General features: G+C 40.7%; 1 protein-coding gene across 1 annotated transcript in view; it reads right to left on the reverse strand.

The window, feature by feature from the left end:
* The window catches only part of si:dkeyp-14d3.1 (transmembrane protein 132C), a 179,862-nt gene extending 166,479 nt beyond the window's left edge, over positions 1 to 13,383 (reverse strand). The window contains exon 1 of the mRNA XM_030418240.1: positions 13,173 to 13,383. Coding sequence (XP_030274100.1) covers positions 13,173 to 13,218 — 46 coding nt within the window. The 5' untranslated portion in view covers positions 13,219 to 13,383. The remainder of the gene's footprint in view (positions 1 to 13,172) is intronic.
* Positions 13,384 to 22,182: the final 8,799 nt, after the last annotated feature.

Consider the following 22,182-nt stretch of genomic DNA (forward strand, 5'->3'; position numbering starts at 1 on the left):
TTTTGCAGAACTATATTAACTAATGTATTATTCTGGCGCTTGGGTTGGGCACTGTTGGGCACTGCCCAGTCTTCCCTCCAGTTGTGTCCAGGGGCCTCAAAATAGAAAGATTCCTTTGCAGCCCAAAAAGCATTTTCACCATAAAGCACCATTATAAAACAGACGTCTATAAAATTGTTGACATGACAGCTCAAACGCAAACAAGGTCAATTATTGTAAATTGTTGATCCATTGAAATTACATTTTTGCAAAACATACCTCAAGAAAAAGGGAAGACCAATTTAAAAACAGAGCCTCTATTGAAAAACACAAAATGATGAAATCCAAACTCAATACCGATATATAGTCTTATGTCACGTTAAGAGTGGTGCCACAAATCTGTATTTCTATTATGTGTAAGATACCTTATTTAAAGTATTACTAAAAGAGAATCTATCTGAGAAGTAGAAAATCCAACAACATGAGCTCGACCTCTAAAAATGTATAACAGGCACAAGCATTTTGGGCGTTGAGCAGTACTGTAATTTGTTTTCTCCTTTACAGAACATAATTCCGCATTTGAGTTGAGTGCATTTAGGGTTCAGGCCGTCTAATAAAAAAAAAAAAAACACAAAAAAAAAACTAACTTGAAATCACACGGACTGACAGGTCACCCGCTAATTAGATGATTCTGGTAACTTGTCATTTGTCTTGTCTTGTATTTGTCAGCAGCGTTACATATTGTAAAAACTACGAGGGAAAACAAAACAAAGCTCATTCAGATGACTGATAGCACATCATTCATCACTTCTCTCTGCCAGAAGGCTTGATGCATTTTTTCTGGTGGTAGTCAAGTGTCAAACTCATCATGCATGAGGGCAATTTGCCTTCTAAAGAAATGTCACTTCCATATCTGATATCAGTTAATGTTGTTTGACTGTAAATTAATAAAGCCCTACCCTTGTTGTTGGTTCCATCCCTGGGGTTCAAATGAGCAGTAATCAGAGCAGGTTATATAAATGTGATTAGATAGATAGCAACCCCCTGAGCAGGTTAGGATAGTTTGATTTGTGTGGCTTTTATTCAGTCATTTGAATCAGTGTTTATAAAATACACATGTAGGGGAATCTTGAAGTAGAGTGTAAAACTCTGAGTTGTTACTCTCTGTATCGTTGCTGCCCAGTTGTTACAGCACAGGTCTATCTCCTACAACATGAGGAGATACACCAAAAATAAATTGTGTAAGCCTCCAGATCTCTTATCAAATAATTGATAGAGTTCTTCTACATCCTACACTTCTAGGGTTTTATGTACTTGGTATGCTTTTGTGTGAGATGACCTGAACTGAACTGTACTGTTTTCGGTGTTTGTCTCTGAGGTGAGCTGATGTTTACTGTGCCATATCACGGGCCGAGAGTGATTCTTCACTTCTCATCCGTCTCCATTCGCAGCAGGCTGCTGTCATACAGATCAGCCCACCTCTCTCTGCTGGTCAGCTCACACTTTATGCCCAAACATATTTCTCTTTCGCACAAAAGTTCAGCCCAGTGGCCAGGATATAAACCACAGATACGTCTAAGGCTGACATTTGTTATGAATTTGCAAAAGTGGCATACGACATTCATATTATTTGTGAGATATATTAGGAGGCAACTGTACGGCCGACTGAAGTTCGAGTCACACCAGTGAATATTTATAAGGAGACCTGGGGGCGTTTCCAGGCATTTATGTGGCGACAAAATCGGTTATTTCTTCAGGGGATATTTCTTGGTGTTTTCTGTAGTTAAAACTGCCTGTTTTTTCATGGAAAGTCGGAGCACCTCCAACCATGATCATAGCAACAACTATATAAAACTATTTTAAGGAGCTAGCTTGCACTAGGACAGGATATCAAATTATAGAATATGACACTACTGCCAGATAATGTCAGGACTGATCTGGGAAGGTATCACTTGGCGAAAAGCTTGCACATTCGTCATTCTTCCGGATTAAATTAACCATCCTACACATGGCATGTGCAATTAAGGATGGAGCACAGATTGCATCACTCAGTAGTGATTTCAGTGGTTGCCATAGTCCCAGCACATCTAATTACAGACCAGCACAAAACAATCTCTTAGAGGTTCACTGAGATGCACATAAACAGCATGAAACAAGGCACCAATGGTATTTAAATGCAGTCTAACAGGGCAAAGAACTACTTGCCAACAGCTTGTTTGCACCAATCTCAGTCTAGTTCGTGTGTCCTCTGAGTGAATCATATCAAGGCCTCCATCATACCTCTGTATCCCACTGCCAAATCAATGTCAGACCCACACAAGATTCTCAATATTGTTTTCGACGTGTGGGATTTAAAGATTATACAAACTGCCATACTGTGCTGACAAAATGCATTTATCGCTATTCAAATCCATACTGTGGTTTACTGTCTGCAGTGTACTTCACTGCTGTAGAGAGACAAGCCTATCTCCACTGCCTGCCAATAGATTTCAGTTTAATCCTGAGGTTTAACTCTTCACCTTAAACACAGTTATCATTCATCTGCCTCCAGCCTAGGTCTGAACTATTACCCTAACACATGCCAGCATGTACCTTAAGGGCATGTCAGTAAGTAAACATATACAATTCATACTGTTTTAGAACAATATTCAGTTAGTTCTCTTTAATTATGTTCTTTGTTTGCATCTTTATTGTATTTTACATCTCCATCTCCAGAGTGAGACCAAAGCGTGCCCAGCCCACCTCTTAAACCGGCTGCGGCAACATCGCATGACCACAGCCGATGCGCGTTGTCTTGCCTTCTCCCCCTAAAACAAAGTTTCTATGTTTTCAACTCTTTTTGTAGCATATTACTGAGGGAGCCCAAACAGAAAGTTAATGTTGAGCCACAGGCCAAAAGCAAGCACGTATTGCAACCCATCCTCATATCTATAAGATTGCCAAGAACATGGTGTACATTTTATCATAATTGTTTGTTACATTACTGCTGGTGAAAACCCCCAAAAGCATCTCTGAGGCTGATGGGAATGTGTGATCACTTTTCAGGTACTTAGTCATAAACCAAATCAAAACTGGGGAACGTTCTTCTCTTCACCAAACTTCATGTCCATCCATCCAAAAGTTTTTCTCAGAGGGATCACCTAAGTGATTGGGATCCATCCTTTGGGGCCAATGAACAACATGTGATGAGATTTTTCTGTCTGGGCCAGAGTGCTGGACCGACTGAGAGGCTGGCCGACCAACATCCATAAAGTCATTGCACCAGCATGGCGAATAGAAATGATGGCTAATCCAAATTTTAATTCCCAGCAGGTTGGGAATACAGCATTCAGTGTTGCATTAACATTCTTAAACGATTTTATTCCCAATTTGAATGAAACTGTAATATTTTTGAGGCTAACCCTTCATTATCATTGGGGTCATTCTGTCTCAGCGTGGTGCTTCTCCTTCCAATTTGTGTGAAATTGAGGGCCTCTGGGTTAGGAAAAGAATCTGCAGGAGCTGATAGCAGTTCAGAGCGAGCTGTGGCAGGAGTTGCTAGCTGCCAGCGCTGCCCCTCCCGGCCCGGGGCGACGCCACTGAGCACCACAGGCCCAATGACTCACTATAGCCACACTGTCTACGTTGTGACTGGACAAATCTAATCCTCCCTCGTCATCAGCTCACTGTCCCCTAGCATGAGAGAAACAAAGCAGCATGAAAACTCCAGGCTGCCAAAAACTGAGGACCAGAGGCTGCTGGATGGCAAGGGCAAGATGACAGCATGAAAACATGTCATTGCTACACATGTAGTTACAGATCAGGGTGAATCAATATCAGGACAATGCTTTTTAGCTCCAGAAAGTCAATGTGCAAAGGGGGACTTTTGTGCTCTTTGCCTGTGAACACAATCACGCTGAGTCAGTGAGTTCACTCGAGGGAGTTCATTAAGTTAGAGCCACTCCTGCCAGACTAACTTGTACACTGATTGTACTCCGAGGTGGCCATTACTTTCACACTGATTAGGAATCAGTGATTGTGTCGGGACTGATTGGGGAACCCACACATACACTGGCATTCAAATTACATCAAGTACCATCTTACTACTGGTCAAAGTGCACGTCAGACCATTTACATGTAACTGATTTGTAGTAAATGAACAAATGATTATTCTGTGGAGGTATTTCTGTTGAGTATTGGCTTTAAATCGAAGGAGAAAAGGAAACATCACCATCTTGTAATTAGTGCCGCACATTTGAGTAGAGTGAGTATAAAACACCTCCATTCCTTGATGTGAAGTAACTTGCTTTTATTGCAGCTAATATTGTACCATATTTTGTTGTGAGGCCCTCCTCCAGAAGACCTTGTCTGCTCTGATTGGTCAGCTCACACACACCTGAGCCAGCACTGCTTACAACAACAGAGCAGCTGTGCTGAATCAATTCTTACATGCCAAACTAGCCTCTCGGAATAAATTAATAAATAAATATATGACATGGTAACGTAGACTGATCTAACAAAGTCAGAGAATTAAGGGCAAGACTACTGACATGACGTTTTGACTTTGACGTTTTAACTTTCAAGATCTTTTAACATGCACAAGAACATACTGTATATAAAAAAAATGGGAGAAAGGGAAAAAAATCAGCAAGACACACAAAGGCAGGCAGGGCGAAAAATGAAGCTAGTCATGAAGCAAGCAACAAAATTAACACGGGCAGACAGGGCCATAAAAACACGAGGGCAGAGAAAACAGAACAAACAAACTGACAAATAGTGAGGCAAAGACAAGGATTTAAATAAACAAGAGGCCAATCCAGGACAGATGAGCCTAATCCAGACAATCACGAGGGAGGATAAAACAAGAGATAGAGGTTGAAAACTAAACCAAAAACCCAAACCATGACATTAAAAAGTCTCCTTTAACCCAATGAAATGTTTTGATAAATATCATCAGCAATGTGGATGTAACGGTTAAGTGGGTAAAAGCAAGTATTGGAACCAGTAGAACAATCTGATAAGTTCTTAAAATGACATCACTTTACTGCGATCCAACCTTTAAAACCAGAAGACAACGTCATATCTGATATCCAAAATCTAACACAGTCACAAATCATGATAAGGTTATAATATCCATATTGCCCATCGCAAATCAATATGGATAAAGTGACTGTAATACACCAGTGTTGATAGTGAAAACAAGAGATGAGCTTATGCATTGGTCCGATTATTCAGACAGAATACATCAATTCTGAACTGAAACAAGTCTCAGTTGAAGTGAGCCTCCACAGAGTTGAACTATCAGTCTGTGACGTCACGCTGATGTTAAGCCCACAGCTGCTTCCCTTGCAATAAATATGTTGATTCAAACAGTGATTTCTTTCTACATCCAAACAAGTTTTATATTAGGCTAATGCTTTTTGATTCACATTATAAAATGTGCTGTGTCAGAGGCACCTTTCCACCTATCATAATTCATTCTTCATGCAGCTGTGCTTTGCTTTGCCGTCACAGATGAGAGGACACAACAAACTCTTCGCTCTTGTTCCAGCCACCGCAGACAATAGTGATTATTCACGAACAGAACGGACCGCTCGAGGGATAAAACTAATATATTTTGAAATTAAAATTCAATGGTAGTTTTAAGGCTGCTGCTCAGCATTCTACTGCATGAGCACAGCACTCTGAATCACAAAGAGGTGCGCGACTCCCATTTTAACATAATCTCGACAATCAATCAGCCACACCACAAAGAAGTCAATGGGCCTTGACAATATGTACCTGTCAGATCATTGCCTCTAATGCATTAGGCTCTGATGCCTCTGATAGACAGCGACAGCTCCGCACACAACCAAGTGCGCCGCTCTCTCAGATGTAGTGACAGCCTTTTGTCCAGCCACCTGCCTGTGATTACTCAAATCAAAAATGCATAACCAAGTGGAGTTATGAATTCATCTCTGCTGACAGCAAGGAGGCAAGACTCGGCTGAGGAACAGCATATAAAAAGCTATAACCGGCTGGGAAGAGGAGAAAATATACCCATGCAGATAATTCTGCGTACAGAGTTTATCACAAATGCTGATGTTATTTTTTCTGCTATTCACATCGGTGCGTGCAGAGAAAACCCAGTTACAAGGAAATAAAGTTTCTCGGGTGGATTCATATTGTTTAGGTCGTTTAATGCAGGATATATTACATAAATATGTAATATTGTGGGATGCTGTCTTTGCACTTTTTCGGCTCCAAAGAAAGCTCCGGGGCTAATGACATTTATTAATGTATTAAAGTAATAAAAACATAATCCGCTTTCTTAGTCTTTTGGGGTTTTTTTAATTTGAAATATCCAATGATTCAATAGATTTTGAATTCCAGTGGTAATATATCTTTCAGAATAAAAATGTTTAAATTTACAGCAAAGAAACTGGTTGGAAAATGAAGACAGTAAAGGCAAAAGGGGATGTTATCTGCAGGAATACTGCTGTAACGGGAGATCTTGCCTCTCTCTGCAGCCTTAACATTGTTAGTTGAAATAGTTCTGTATAGTTACGATGTAGTTGCATATCAAGGCTCACTATGCCAACTACGTAAACGGAAGAAAACATCTAGGCATATGTTTAAGAGCTGGAAGCATTGCCAATGAACTGCATGCCAGAGTCTTTACTCTTTTCTCAGTGAGCAAGGTCTTCGCATCAGTTACTGTGTCAGCCACTGCCCTAATGTGACCACAGGAGGTGGTCACTTCAACAGGCAACCAAATAATTGCTGCTGTGGCTTACTGCATCTCTGAGTGGTACAATTTTTTTATTTTATTTATTTCCTTCAGCCTTCAAAATAAAAACAAGATTTCTTCATCCTGCTCAAAATATTTCTTGGGAAACTTTAATTGGATTGGTTTAGTGACATCTAAACAGTGACAGTAAAAGTTTGGAAATGTTTTTATAACTGACATCATTCACCTCACATTGCGTGTGTCTGCCAAAAAGCTGCATTTGAACACACCACAAAGACTACAGCTAATGGCCAACTCGTTCTTACGTTCTGCACCTACGCTCATCTGTTTGAACCATTCTTAAAGGGAAACAAGACCACCATTGTTATGATAAAGGAGCATCATTTTTACCCTTAGTCACACCATTATGGACACCTTTAGAACATGTCTGATAAAAATTTGACAAAGTGCACTAATACAGTGAAATTATTAATACTACAGACTCAAAGGGCTTTTCCTTTCGCAAAGTCAATGGAGTGGTGATCATATCAAGCTCCTCTTTGGGAACTTCAGGAGAACTCTGCATCTTGTGTTTTTGTCAAGATTATATTTCATACATGCAGTGAATCCTTCACGAGATGGAACAGGCTTGCCTGACGTTGTACAGCCTCTCACCGATGGCTCCGACATGTCAGCAGCAGTGGTGCTGTAGTCTCAGCACAGACATTCATAATGTCCAGGGGACGAATGCGAATGACTGATGTGATCCCCCTGACTGAAATTTCTCGACAATTGGATGGAAAAATCCTACCTGACATTTGGGATTAAGTGAAACATGATATGAGTGAAACTTGTCAACTATTTTATGGATCGATTTGTGGTACACAAACAATGAACTGCAGCAATGTGGGCAGTCCCATGGATTTCCAACTTGTACTAGCGCCATCATCGGGTCAAGATGTTTTGAGAAGCGGTCCCTTTGTCTGGCATTGCACACCTGTAACACTGTTGGACTCGTGATGGACAGTTTAAAAAACTAATGATCAAAATTGATACAGCAGAACCAGACGTCACCTTTTTTTTAATACCACACATTCTTCTTCTTTTTCAAAACCTGGTGTCTACATTACCCACATTGCAGCTCAGCCACTGAATGACATCACAGGAGGAGATTTATCAGATTGCATGCATCTTTCTCTGGAGCCACAGAAGGCTTTATAGCACTTTTCCACATATGCAGTAGTACTGCCCAAGACCTGTAAACACACTTTTATTTGTAAAACGGGTGGAGATACTCTTTAAATTAAATCCCCACAAATGTTAATGTAACTTCACTGACATTTCTTTACATTAAATTGCAAATTGTTGCTTGTCTTCGGTGTTTTCCTCTGTTGGCGCACACAGCGAGGCTGTGAACTCCTTGCTAGATTTATGGAGAGGAAGTCTACTGTTCAGACACAACTATCCACTGATGAGAGAACACACAAACACTGCATCAGCATGTTGGTCAATTATTACAATGACCCGCCTCCTCAGGCACACACACATTTACAACCCCTCCCTTTAAAGCTTTTACACAGATTTCCTTCATTCACCTTCCCTAATCATGAAATTTGATTAAATGGAAAGTGAGATCACGGCAGATATAAAGAGCCAATTAACACGGGGCAGATGTGCTTTGTGGAAATATTACAGGACATTACACTGATGAATATGAGGATTTATGGGGGCAAAAACCCGCTTTTGACTCAGTGATTGGAAAAGCTACAATGTAAGCCTCCCACACACACTTTAAGTATAATGAGCATGAAAGTGCAGAACAAGGGAGTCCACCTACTCAGTGTCTTTCATAAAGTGGTCATTAAACAAACAAAGGTGCTCAGTTTGACGCACAAACTAATAGCGTAAAGGTTGAGCGTAAATCATTTGTCGTGGTTGGTATTTATACAGCAGACAGATTCGCACTCAGTCTGCACTGAGCTGCGATTTTCTTTTCCTTTCCCGTTCCGTGGAGAGGAACTACAGAAATCACCTCAGCCAAGCCAAACTACATTTGGAAGAAGGAGAAATCCTGCCTCTTTTTATCAGTGTCCTCCGTCACAGATCTCAGACGTGCACCGCGGACTGCTCAAAGCGCAGCTGTAAGATAGCCTTGATGAAAAATACCAGCAAGCAAGCCAGAGATTTCTTCTGTTCTATTCATGTCCTCTCATCCGTAAATAAACAGCAGAACCAAGTTAAGACCAGCAAACCAGTAAAATGACATAACAAATCAGTCCACAAGCTCACTTAACACAGAGACTCATTTAACTCTGGATAAAAGTAAACTGATGTGTTGTCAGATGTTAAAGTTCCTGGAGAGTTTTCCTGGATTTAGAGTCTTCCAGTGAAATTAAACACTGCGAGGAGGAGTGGAGACAAAAATAGTAGTAATCACTGAACTGTTGATGAAATCAGGCCTCTTTGTTTAGCTAGTGATTAGAGCCCGAACCATGTATCAGTTGGCTGATAATATCAGCCAATATTGGTATATCACAGATATATCAGTATTGGCATATATGTTGTCCCATATGCACCAATATGAACACTTTTTTTGAGAAGTATGAAGAATTTTGCAGAAAAAGATGCCTGTGGTATTTTTCTTATTATTGAATTCTCAGTGAAGTTGACAGTTTCAGTGCACCAATGCCTTTTTAAACACATTCACAACTCATCAAACAACGATGCTTTGGGATGGTAGGAAGGGTCGGCCACCATCGCAAAGCATGGGCAAAGATGGGAATGAGACTCAAAAATGAATTTTCCTGATCAACGGCACCTTTAATTGTATTGTTAAACTGCAAAATATCCTACCCGTGTTTCGTATATACGTCACTCAAGTTATTGATAACTACATTTGAAGAATCTTTGCAAAAAGTGTGCATGTATCGGCTAATGAATTGATATGATATATATATATTTGACTCCAACATCGGGCCAAAAATCAAGTCTGTAATTCTCAAAAATATTTGGCTAGATTAAGTTTGATGTTGTACAACCTAAACTGAAGACACAATCATCAGGGTGCAGAAAAACACATTCGGATATCAGATATTGGATTTTGCTCTCAGGTATCCCAGCGAGGTCTCTCACTGCAGCAGTCTTTATCTTGACTTTGACAAATTGTAATTTTATTCAACACATTCCAGGAAATGTTACAGGTCTTTATCAATGCAAGTTTATTTAACACGGGGACTCATTTGACTCCTGATACAGGTTTAATTGATGAGCTGCCAAAGGTTTGAAACAGAATAAAGGATCAGTAGTCCTTGGGGCTTCCTGATTTGGAATTTAAATCTTCCAGAGCAACAAAACACGATGACAAAGTGAAAATAATCACTGAGGATGTTGATGAAATCTGTCCTATTTGGTTAAAAATTCAAAACTCAAATTGACACTGTATGACCTAGAGTCTAGACCAAAGAAACAGTTCTAAGCCAGAAAGCAAACGAACACATTTGGCTATTGGATATTCGGATTGGATATTCCTCTCCGGAATCACATAAATGTGAGGAATGCAGCCGGTTCTCTGGAAACAGAAAAAGACCTCCAGTCTTTCTCTTCACTTTAGCAAAATTACATTTTATTTAAGAGATTTTAGGCAGTATTACAGTTCTTTATCCAGCGCATGTTCACTTAACACATATAATGACCATATGCTCCTGATACAGGCAGAACTGATGAGCTGTTAACATTTCAAACAGAATGTAGGATTAGTAATTCTCAATGAGATTTCCTTGATTTGGACTTAACGTTTTTCGGAGCAATAAAACACTACGACGGAATCATGTTGAAGTAATCAGGCCCCTGTAGATAACTGGTGATTGTCTTTAATTCTGTCTAAATGTCCAGCTGATGATTTAAATGAATTTGACGTTGTACAGCCTAAACCAAGGAGACACCGTTTTTAAGAAGAATTCAAAAAGCCTAAAATAGACAAGCTTATTTGTCCACTTTGTCGTCCATTGATTTGAGTCATATTTCTCTTTTCCATTAAGTTTTAACAACATTTTCAGTGCATGCAGCATGTCACCCCTCTCTCTCAATCCTTGGTCCTTGCTCGCTCAAGGACAGGAGTCCTAAGTCTTAAAGGATTGCCAGGGGCAAAAGGAAGAGGAGCTGGATGCGTGCCATAGCAATCGGGTGCGGGACCACAGCAGTGGATCTTTCTCAAGACAATTACAGATAAAAACTCTCCGCTGAGAAAAAGCCTCCGAATCTCTGCAGGGTTAATAAAATGCTGGTGTTCCAAAGAAAAACATCCTACAGGACAAGCTGAATCTCTTGAGAGGGATATAGAGGCATGAGGACAGGAGACAAGAGACAGCATGGGCTATGTGCTCAGTACTTAAAGATGTGGACTGAAGGCTATCCTTGCTTGATCCCCTTTTGGATCTTGTTAAGCTCAAGGATAAAACGAAAGGAGGGAAGATTGGATATTCCTCGCAGGAATCCCACCGAGGTGTCTCACTAGAAGACACCTTGAGGCTTCAATTAATAGAGAGGACAGCCTTTTTAAAATGAGCGGAATTAGGTTGGTTCCCTGAAAACTGAAAAGACCTCCAGTCTTTATCTTTACTTTGGCAAAGGGACATTTTATTCAATAGATTCCAGGCAATATCTTTGGTCTAGCAACTTTCTGCCCTGATAATATCTCTGCTTTTCTTAACAAAGGCTGCAGCCACAATTACACCAGAGTACAAGATGACTTTCCTCCGCAATTATGAATTCATTTTGCTGTGCAGGCATTTTTCTCTCATAGATCTGATCCTCTCATTTCCTGGAGTGTGTTATCAATTTTCATCACTATTCACAGTGAGGATCTGTGTCCTGCAGCTTTATGACACACAATGCTCAATTAGCATCACACTGTGTACGGTTACTGAGGAGGACTTGGCATATGGCAAACATCATTACGCTCACTTCAAGCCAGTGAGTCAGCTCTTGTAGTTGAGGCGCTGTCAAACAAGAGTCGTCCTCGCAGCTGGGAGAAGAATTGTCAAGGTGTGCGTGCGAGACGCAGTTTGAGTGTTTCGTGTTGAATCTCTGGAAATGCTTGACCTTTAATTCTCTCGGGAATCAGCACGTGTTTCTTTTATTCTATTATAAATTACACATAGTTGGCTGTGAGTACAATCAGACAGTGATTCCCGTTCTCAAGGTAAAATAAAATGCAAATAAGGCTCAGTCGCTGAATGAGCAACTTGTTTTGCATTGGGGTTGATATTAATTTGACGATTTGCTGCGGCAAAGCTGTACAAATATTTGTGTTAAACTTAAGGAAAAGTTCCCAACGTTTGACAAGAAGGACAGCTGCTAAAACCAGGTCTAGAGCAAAACATTTTAAATTGTGCAGAGCTGCAACATAAATCAATACGCTGTCCATTTTTTTTGATGATCTCTTGAGTCATTATCTATGAAAAACAAGTCAAAATTCTCTTTTTCCAGCTTTTTACAAGTGAATGTTTTCTGTTTCCTTCCCTCCTTTGTGACAGTAAATACATCTCTTTCCATTTGTGGGCTTTAGGAACACGGAATCACCATTTTCTGACGCCAAACAGGTAACCGATCAATCGATAAATTTATGAAGACCGATAATAATCACTAATTGCAGTCCTACAACGCTGAACAGGACACATTTTCCAAATACAATTTAGGTTAGACTTTTCCCCCACAAGACAGAGGGGGTTCATTAGCCAGATCACTAGCTGCCATCAGTCCTGCAGGTTCTGGCTGCAGGGCAGTCAAAGTAAATGCTGTTCTTCTCCGTGTGGCGCTGAATGACTGATGCAGTGTCGTGTGCATAGAGAATGTCATTTACATGTGTTACAAGTGTTTCAGCAAGAACGCAGATAGATAGAGAGACAAGGTAAAACAGGTATCACTTCACAGCAATGCAGTGACCGTCCGCTGCGAAGCTGTCCCACCTCAGCACAGCTCTGCAACTTTTCCATTAAAATAATTATGAATTTTTCAAGACAAGACATAACAAAGCTCCAGATGCTTCTGTTGCACAGCAGAGTCCGTGTCATCCTGAAATATTCATGGTGTAAATATTATTTAAAGCCAGAGCTGCTGTACAGGTGCAAAGCCTCTCATCACTGGCTGCAGCGGGTCCTTCATAATGCACATTAACTGAACATATATAAACTGCAATCATTGTCTTACAGTGTACCTTAATTAGATACCATTCAAAACAACACGGTATGGCACTTGTACGTTGTGAGGCCAGCCTGAGCCTTACATCAGTGACTCAGGCTCCTCAGGTAGGATGTGTTCCTTTCACCTGGCTCATGGCACAGACGCTTTCTTTATGTTGGCCACAGTTTCTATTCAACTTCTTCATGTTTGGCTGCATAATTCTTAGTAAGAGAAACACATTTCCTCAGTTGAACCGGTGCACTAGTAGACACATGGGCAGACGGGGTAAAAAAAAAAAAAATAAATAAATAAATATTGTGCTTACCTCCAAAAAGTAACACCGCCGACTGAAGCGCGAGGATGTGCAACATGTTTCTTTCAGCTTTTAGGAAAACAAGAATCCCCGGAAATTCTATAGAAGCCAGAGTAATTCAATTTAAAGGAAAGGAGCCTTTTTGCAGCATCGTTTGTAAAATGTGAGAAAGCAACTTTTCTGGAAAAAATGTCATGCCTCATCCAGAGAAGTAAAAAAAAAAAAAAAAAAAAAAAAAAAAAACTGCTGGAAGCTTTTTCTCTAATGTCCAGTTTGGTTGATTTTTTGGTCCGGGAAATTCAACGCTTGAAGAGAGGAAACTTGCGCGCAGCTTTGCATCACTCTTTGAGGCATTTTTGGAGAGGAGACGCTCATGAGAAATTGCGTAAACCGGGAGTGAAACGTCTGTTGTGAGGCATCCTTCAAATGACTCTCTCAGCGAGCTGCAAAAAAGTGTTTTCTCTTAAATGAAAAGTCCCTCTGATTTCAGTCCCTCTTTCCTTGTTGGTCAGTGTGTGTCCTCCGCATCACTCCTGAAGTTGGCAGCTGTGCGGTCCGACACGTGTGGACGAGTGAGAGCAGTTCCAGCCCGACATATGACAAATACAGGCTACAAAAGTAGATCAAATTGCAGCATGTGTCAGCATACATCCACACCCGGGCGACCTTTCGGTGAAGTCCTCAATGTAACTCCAGCGCGCACGTCTCTGGTCCCGGAGCCAAGCGTTCAGCAGCCACTTCTAATTACACTTTGGCACCGAGTGGTTCAAACATTCTGCCGATGTCCGGTTTCACGCAGTCATCTTCCGATGTTTATGTAGACAGGTTGTGGGCTACAGTATCAGTGGAGCTTACGCATCGTCAGCCGTCCAATGCGCGTCGAGGAAAGCAGAGGAGAAGAAAGCGACAAGAAGTGACAGTGGCACACATCGGGAGGCGCCCGGCGCACCGGCAGCGCGCCATCCTCACAGGTAGCGGGGAGAATTAACAGAAGCATTCACAGCAAGTACACTATGACTAAGTCACATTCAAACCAAATGCATCTCTCTAAAGTACAGCTCATGTTCTAATCGGACTGTCGATGCGCCTTTTTTTTTTCATTCACCAAACTCATGTCTTTACCTTCTGTCTAAATGCCCTATGGCTCCCACAGACACCGTTGCCCTCTGTGGACAAAACGAATGACTTTAAAAGTTGTTCTCGGACATGCCCCATTGATTGCATGATCGCGCTACTTGGCAGGCACTAGTGACCCCTTGTGGCATCCGTACTGAACTGAACACAGCAGCGCGGATGTGGAGGTGGAGGACAGAAGGCAAAAAGAAAATGAATTCTGAGGAGGACACTGCTAAAGATGAAATCAGACATTAGTAATTAAAGAAATTGAAGGTCCTAGAAAATCTCCCTCTCTCTGCCGGGTTACCCTGCGAGGGTTTCACCACGGTGTGTGTTCGGTCATGGCTGCAGTGCTCAGCGGTGAGTTTCTAGTGTCACCATTTCTACTGAAACTAGCCTACTTCATACATTTATTCACTTTACCTCCCAAACTTATGAGGGCCACGAGGAACATGCTCTGCCTGCACTCAGTCCCAGCATGAATCAGAGATGTGGACTTGAGTCTTTGTGACTTGGACTCCAAGACAGGAAGTCAAAGACATGACGACCGGCATGACCTGTCAGCAGTCCTTTTTCAGTTTATTTTTAATTCTTTTAATCTGGCTGTAAGTATTTCACTGTTTTTCTAATAGAGAAAAAAAAAATAAACCTGCTGTAAGAGATTTTTTTTAAAATTACAATTAGTGTTAGATAGCTCAATATTCCAACAGTTATCATTGTTATAGTGTATTTAGTCAATAACACATTTCTTTCCTCCCCCTGCTCATGCTTGTAAAAGAGAAAAGAAAAACTCTGGTATCCCTGCCACCTTTATCCAATCAGGAAAGAGAACTCTATAAAGAGGCGGGTCTGTCTGCTATGCCAACACGCAGAGAGCAGGATCCTCCTGCTTACCGGCAATTGTGGAACGGGAAAAAATGACCACTTCCAATGCTGCAGGTGAAGGCTTTTACAACCAAACACACCAAGCAAAGAAAAACACTTGAAGAAAAGAAAAAGGCGAAGAGAGCTGCCTCGAAAGGAAAAGAAAAGAAAGGCGTCGTGCAAATGTGGTGACGTAGAGAGGAGGAAAAAGTTTGCTAATTGCAAACAAACTGTAGTTTAGCTAAAAACGACAACTGCACTTACAGCAGCGACGTTGAGCCCTCAGCCAAGGCCTAACAGACCCCTTTAATTCAATCGAGCCTGACCCAATATCGCAATATCAAATCAAACATATTTGATAGACAGTGGATGTGGATTTTCAGTTGGATCCGCATCAAATTGCACTCACTCCTACCAGCCACCTAAATATGTCAGATTTTTTCATTCATCGAGGTCTATGCATTATTCTCTGAATAAATGAAAATGTTATCTCACAATGTTAAATCAAGGGGGATGATTAATTAACGTTAGTGGAGTCTATTCTGGGCCAGTACCCTTCCTCCATCCAAGCTTTGTGGAAATTCGTTCTCTAGCTTTTGTGCAATTCTGCCGACAAACCGACCAAAACACAACCTCCTTGGTGGAGGTAAAAAGCTTTTATGAAGTAATTTGTTTTTGCCTGATTCCGTTTACATTATACACTGAATAATTACAACGCAAAGTCAATTTATTGTCATGCTTTTGAATAGGTTAGATGAATTGGCCAATTATAATAAAAAAGAGGCATTAATTCCTTGTTCTCAGCATAAAACTGGATACTGGCGTTAAGACTGCAGTATCTTGGTGAAGTGACGTGACTTGTCTTAACTGACGACTCGTCCCAGAAAAACTACTTAGGATTTGCTTGAGACTTGAGACCAATTGACTTTGGTCTAGATGTGTGGCATGCGTAGATAACACTCTATCCCGACATGCATACAGTATGTATGTTCGAGCAGACTACTTGAAGATTACATGGTGATGTTGTCCAACAAACATCTATTCCAGGCAATGAATTCAAGTCTGTGACTATTTAAGCTCTGATGCAACTTCATACATGACTGAACATTGACTACAATCATGTTTGCCGTTTTCTTAGTTGGACACAATCCGTTGGGACTCGCAAATGTAATTGTTGCTGCTGAGGAATTCATCAACAACCTGAAACAATTTCGGCACAGAAAATGATATCAAATACGGTTTGTTTCTGTAATCTGTTAACTGATTAAACCGTGAACCACACAGCAGATTTTTTCCCGTGCAGGCCAGATGGTGTTTTGAAGGAAAGATAAAGACAGATTCATGAACACTAAATACAGAAATATCAGATGAGTCACCCACCAGTCTGATCATCTTTTTATAAGTGTTGCTGCTCCTGCTGTGATCAGTGTGAGGTAAGGACCTCACATTACTTTGCTTCGTATTTCTGATGGTGAGAAAGATAATCATGCTTTTCTGAGATGTAATTAATATAATTAGTGCTTTTACAAGGCAGTGTATATTAATCACAAGTTATGCACAAACAAATTGACATCCAGGCCAGTTGCCAAGATAAAATGTTGGAAGTGAATGTTTCTGCAAACAACTGATTTGTTAACCACCTGTTACCATAGGCTAAAAAACTGACTTTAATATCAGGACTTTAATATCAGGAGATGGAGGGGATGCTGGAGTTACAGGCGAGATGGCTGCCAAACTAGTGACCACAGTTTGAGACTGCGTTTCAACGTTTGTAAGTGTGCAACCACTTGATATCTTCAAGGAAACCTCAAGACAAGTTCCAGACGCGTTTTAGGTGACCAGCCCTGGTGTTTTTAACAAGACCTTGGTACTTCTCCAGCTGTGTTCGTGTTGACAAAACTAAATGTCATTACACAACCACTGCTCATCTCCAGCCGTACCTATCACATAAGCACAGCAGTGTCATGAGATAAAATGGAAAATTGCACCTAAAGAGACGTAAAGTTTCATCATGAAGAGACATAAAGTTGGAATGTGTCTGGTTTGCAGAAATGCACAATGCAAACATTTATTCTGGTGACTACCGTATGCTGTGACATCATGATACTTATCAATGTTTGGATCTATATTGTGCAATATAATGCTTTTTGAATGTACGTTGGGATCACACGGTGGTTGTGCCTAAAGCAAAAAAAACAAAAAAAAAACTGTTTTGATTAATTAGTACATCAGCCAAGTAAATCGTGGCCTAATAGTGGTATCACAAGCTGGATTTGTACTGTGTTTGGGGCATCCGATGAAGTTTTGGGTATTGATACCACACAAGTTATTTTTTTGTGAAGATGTTTGCAAGGTAAGAGTGTATCTGAAATCTCCTTGACCAGGGTTACATGCTTTCATACTTTCTGGTTGACTTGGAGCTCCAGTTTTCTCCTTCTGGCACCAGGCTTTTGCTTCCTCCTGAATGTGTGCAGTTGTGGAGACAAATGCACTGTACAGCTGCAAAAAGCATTAAAAGTGGGGGGACAAAAGTGTTGATGTAGAGCAGTCACTTCCCTTGCTTTAATGGAGGGCTGCAACATCACTCACACAAAGGCTGGTCGACATCCAAAAGTAGCCCGTCTAGAGGCCGACAGTCAGACAAATCCCTTGAAGCCCACTCTACACTGAGGTCCATTCAGCTGCTGGAAGTCAGAGAGAGCACCAGCAGAGCCGGAGTGGCTTAGGTTACATCGTCTGTTGCTGCAAGTCATTAAAAAAGAAAAAAAAAAGTAGCTGAACCCCTCTGAGTTGTACACATGGTAAGTCCATTTCCCAGGTTAAATTACAGGCCCATAGGCTGCTGCAAAAACTCACACACCATCCGTCTTCCTCCTTGGAAATTCAGGAGTTTTGAAAACAGGCAGGCAACATGTAAAGAGATATCTTGGGGCGAGAATGCAAGCGATTGTGTCTCGGCAGATGTGACGTTCAGATGTGAAGACCTCTCCGTGGATGGGCCGTAAGACTTTGATGTCTGGAGAAAGGTCTCGAGGCTTTGATGTCTTGAGAAAGATCTGGAAGCTTTCATACCCTGAAATACACAGAAGACTGAAATGTCAGACGCATGAAGATACAACAAGCTGCATTTTCTTTATTTTGCTTTGGAATATGGGTTTATTTACCTGTGCAAGGGCACACAATTTCCGTCAAGTATACTAAAAACATATATATGCATCTTTTGTGGGATATTCAGGCATTAAGAATACCAAATGTGTTAGTAGAGACACACTGCAGAATGTGTTTTTGATGTTGTCATAGTCAGCCAATAACCTTCAGTAGGTCCCTGGGGTACATACCATCCGATCCCCTATGTTATACATAATGAACCGTCCCTTGTGTCTCCTTTTGGGTGGTATCCTTCATCCATGACCTTAACCAGCCTTGTGGCTTGTCCTCTAGTCAGTTGGTAGACAGGAGGCCCAAATTCATCACCACCTTTCATTCTCCTGCTCTGGCCTATATCTGATCTATGATAGCATTAATAATAACCGCTGCAGAATGCCCCGTCGCCCTCTGTGCCCTGCCCACTTCCAGCCATCGCAGATTACCACCAGCCATTCACAGCCCATTAAAACTGTATTTACTTATCAGCCTCTCTGGGGCCGTCACTCTGTTTTCAAGACTGATGCCCAGAGGGAAGGCAAAGAGTGACCTTCCTATAGCCCGCGGCACTGTAAGTCCCCAATGATTTGTCCTTTTTTTTTTTGCTGCCTCAACTTTACTGAAAGCAATCAGTCCGTCGACAACAAGACATAAACACTTTAATAACTCTGTAAATAGAGAGAGACAGATTCTTTTAAGCTTCTATAATCATGATTTTTATGTTAAAGAAATACTAAGTGATGGGATTAAAGTACATCTACTCGAGTACAATTTTGAGGTCCTTGAGTCGGTAGATAAGTGTGAGTTCTTCACTACGAGCACCCCTTATACATTATTAGTCATGTGTTCCATTTACAGAAATAGTTTTACTTGAGAATTTCCATTTTTATGCTACTTTATACTTGAACTCTCACACAGAGGACAATATTGGAAATTTTACTCACTACATTTATTTGATACCTTGAATGACTCGTCACATTGTACGTTGCATCAGAGCGCGACTAGCACAATACGGATTTTGATCTGATCCTAATCATCAGAAGTGTTGAAGTCAGATCATCAGTTGCCCCATAATATGCAATATATAAATGTGCAAATATATGCCAAGTATAATTTACTTGTACTTTTTGATATTAAAGTACATTTAATATCAAATGCTACTCCTTTGTGGGTGACATTCACCTTGGGAAAAGTAATATTTTAACACAGTACATTTACTCTCACCCATGTATGACTTTTGGGTAGGCTACTTTTTACACTGGAAATAGTTTTGCATTTTGAGACAAACACATATATGCTAATAGCTAGATTAAATGTGTTATACAACACAAGCAGCAGACCTTTAGCTTAGCTTAGCACAAAAAAATAAAAACAAGGAAACAGCTAGCCTGACTCAGTCCAGGGGTTACGAAATTCACTTTCCAACACCACTAAATCTCACTTATTAACACCTTATACATATAATGTTGTGTGAGTATATTTCTTGGTACGGAGCAGTTGCCTGTCTGCCCAAAATATCGAACATATGAATCCCAATGTACAAGTAGGGATAGAGTCCTCAAACAATAAGCATCTAACTTTGCATTTCCTCTCAACTGTACAGAGTGTTTTTTTAGCTAATTGTTTGGCTTTCCAGTACGCAAATTAGCTTGTTCAATCTCACGGCTCTCGTAGTGTAGAGTTAGGCTGCAGCAGACAATCAACTTCAGGAAATAAGCTCTAGCTACTGACAGAATGCTACACAGGAAAAGCTAGTGACAAGCTAGCAAACATTTCCTATCTAAAGAGCCAAAAACATAATGAATGTTAATGTTGCTACATGCTGTTTGTAGCCCACAGAACATTTCCAGAGCCACACCTCAGAACTCCGTCTCCTAAACAACTGAAGTAGCTGGGGAAGTAGCTGACCAAACAAAATATAAAAATGGCTCCATACAGATCCCTGAGATAAAACAAAATGAAAAAAATGAAAAGACGTTTCTAAAGCTGAGCTTAAAGCATTAGCATGCGCCCTGTCTGAAGAGTGCAAGAGCTTGACTGTGTATCAAGGGTATAAATGACATCTTTTTAAATGTATTTGGGTTCGCAGGGATTCCAGAGACTTGGATTATGCTGTAAAAGCTGTATGGAGCCATTTTACAGATAGACTTTCCAACAGCATGGCGGTTACGAGGAAACAACTGAATTTTCAATTTAGGGTGAAATTACCCTTTCAGTTGTAATCATGCTGCAGGATATTAATGCTTACACCACATTCAATTTATGACAAAATGCTATCAAACTATAGTGACGACAACATTCAACAGTTCATTCTGTGCCTCAAATTACGTTAGCCAGAGCAAAGAGTTCTAGTTGGGTTGACTTCCTATGTGCCATTATATTTGACTGACAGTTGAGCAATCATGATAACATAAATGGGACAAGGTGAACTTTCCTCATTCTTCCTTACACAGACAGTTATTTCTTATCAGCTGGAATGTGTCATGGTCTACTTTGGGTGTGCTTAACTTCCCCTGACCTTTAAAAGGGCTGATTATTTCCATCCACAATCTTCACTCAGCAATACGCAGCCAGCACAAAAGGATATTAGGCCCGGACCTGCTGGTCTGATAACTCCAGCTCTCGGTATGGAAGTGACGGAAACCAAACCACAATGCCCTGCCGCCACTCTATTATCATTTCCCTGCATCCGCCTTCACCTTCACCTTCACCACTGGTATTATATCACCTCTAACCTCAGTGAGTGCAGCAGCTTTTTCAGGGACTGAAAGAAGTGTGTTCTGGTTTATTACATCTTAAAAAGTACTGTGTATCCACAGTAATTAACTTCTCCTTTATGCATCACCCTCTCGGGACAAACCACACAGCTTTGCATAGCCCAAAGTACTTTGCAGCTGTGTAAATCTCCTCGGTGCTGGGGAACTCCCATGCCTCACACTCCCTTGACAGCACTATTTGATAAAAAAATAGAGAGAATCCAACGGGGGAACCAACAGGTCTAAATGTTTAATAGATTCTTATTTTACATGTAGTGATCTCGTAATCACAGCTTCGAGAGGGGGTCACATCTATCACCAAGGGAACAAATGAAAGTCTCATAGTGTCCTTCTTCCTCTCACCTCAGGAGGAAATGTGAACCAGATAAATGATGGCCTTGTTTCAGGAGAGACTCAATCTATTGCAAACGATTTGTGGCCAACAAAGTAATTTCGATACCGTTCTTTGTATTGATAGATGTGGTCTAAATTTAATAAACAGCCAATTTACCCGTGAGGGGCTATAGGAATGGAACTGCAGTTATCGTCTCTCCTTTTTCCCCTCTTTACCTCCATCCTGCAATTCAGCTCAAAATTAAATAGAAGGAAAAGGACAAACAGCACAAAGGGTGATATTTTTGACAGATTTTTCACTATCAACATTACTCTTCGATTCCTATAATCCCAGTGAATTGTTTCATCGTTTACAGTATTGAGAGAGGTTAAATTACTTTATCATTGTAAAGTGTGCAGAATTTGTGAGTTATTGGCATGTGGAATTTCAAGCTTAGAGACTAAAGCCAAAAAAACAGTACACCTGCTTCAGTAGCTCAATTCAAATTATCTTGTGTTTTTTCTCCATTTCCTCTGGGAGAATACACACAGCAGTGGCTTAGAGGATTTCTGCAAAAGCAGTTTCAAATGAAGCGTTTTGAAGACCACGGTGCTCTTGAAATGCAAAGCATTGACACTGAGCCAAGTGAGGTTCATTAACTTCCTTAAAGGTCATATCGATAATTAAAAGTTTAAGTAAAACATTTTTTTTATGAAATAGTACCCCTTTTCCACAGCTCAAAAATCTCACTTCAACCCGCTAAGATCAGGCTTTTGTGTGCAAAGGGAATGTGTAGACTCTGCATTTA

Source organism: Sparus aurata, chromosome 5 (assembly GCF_900880675.1).
Source record: "Sparus aurata chromosome 5, fSpaAur1.1, whole genome shotgun sequence".
Classification (NCBI taxonomy): domain Eukaryota; kingdom Metazoa; phylum Chordata; class Actinopteri; order Spariformes; family Sparidae; genus Sparus; species Sparus aurata.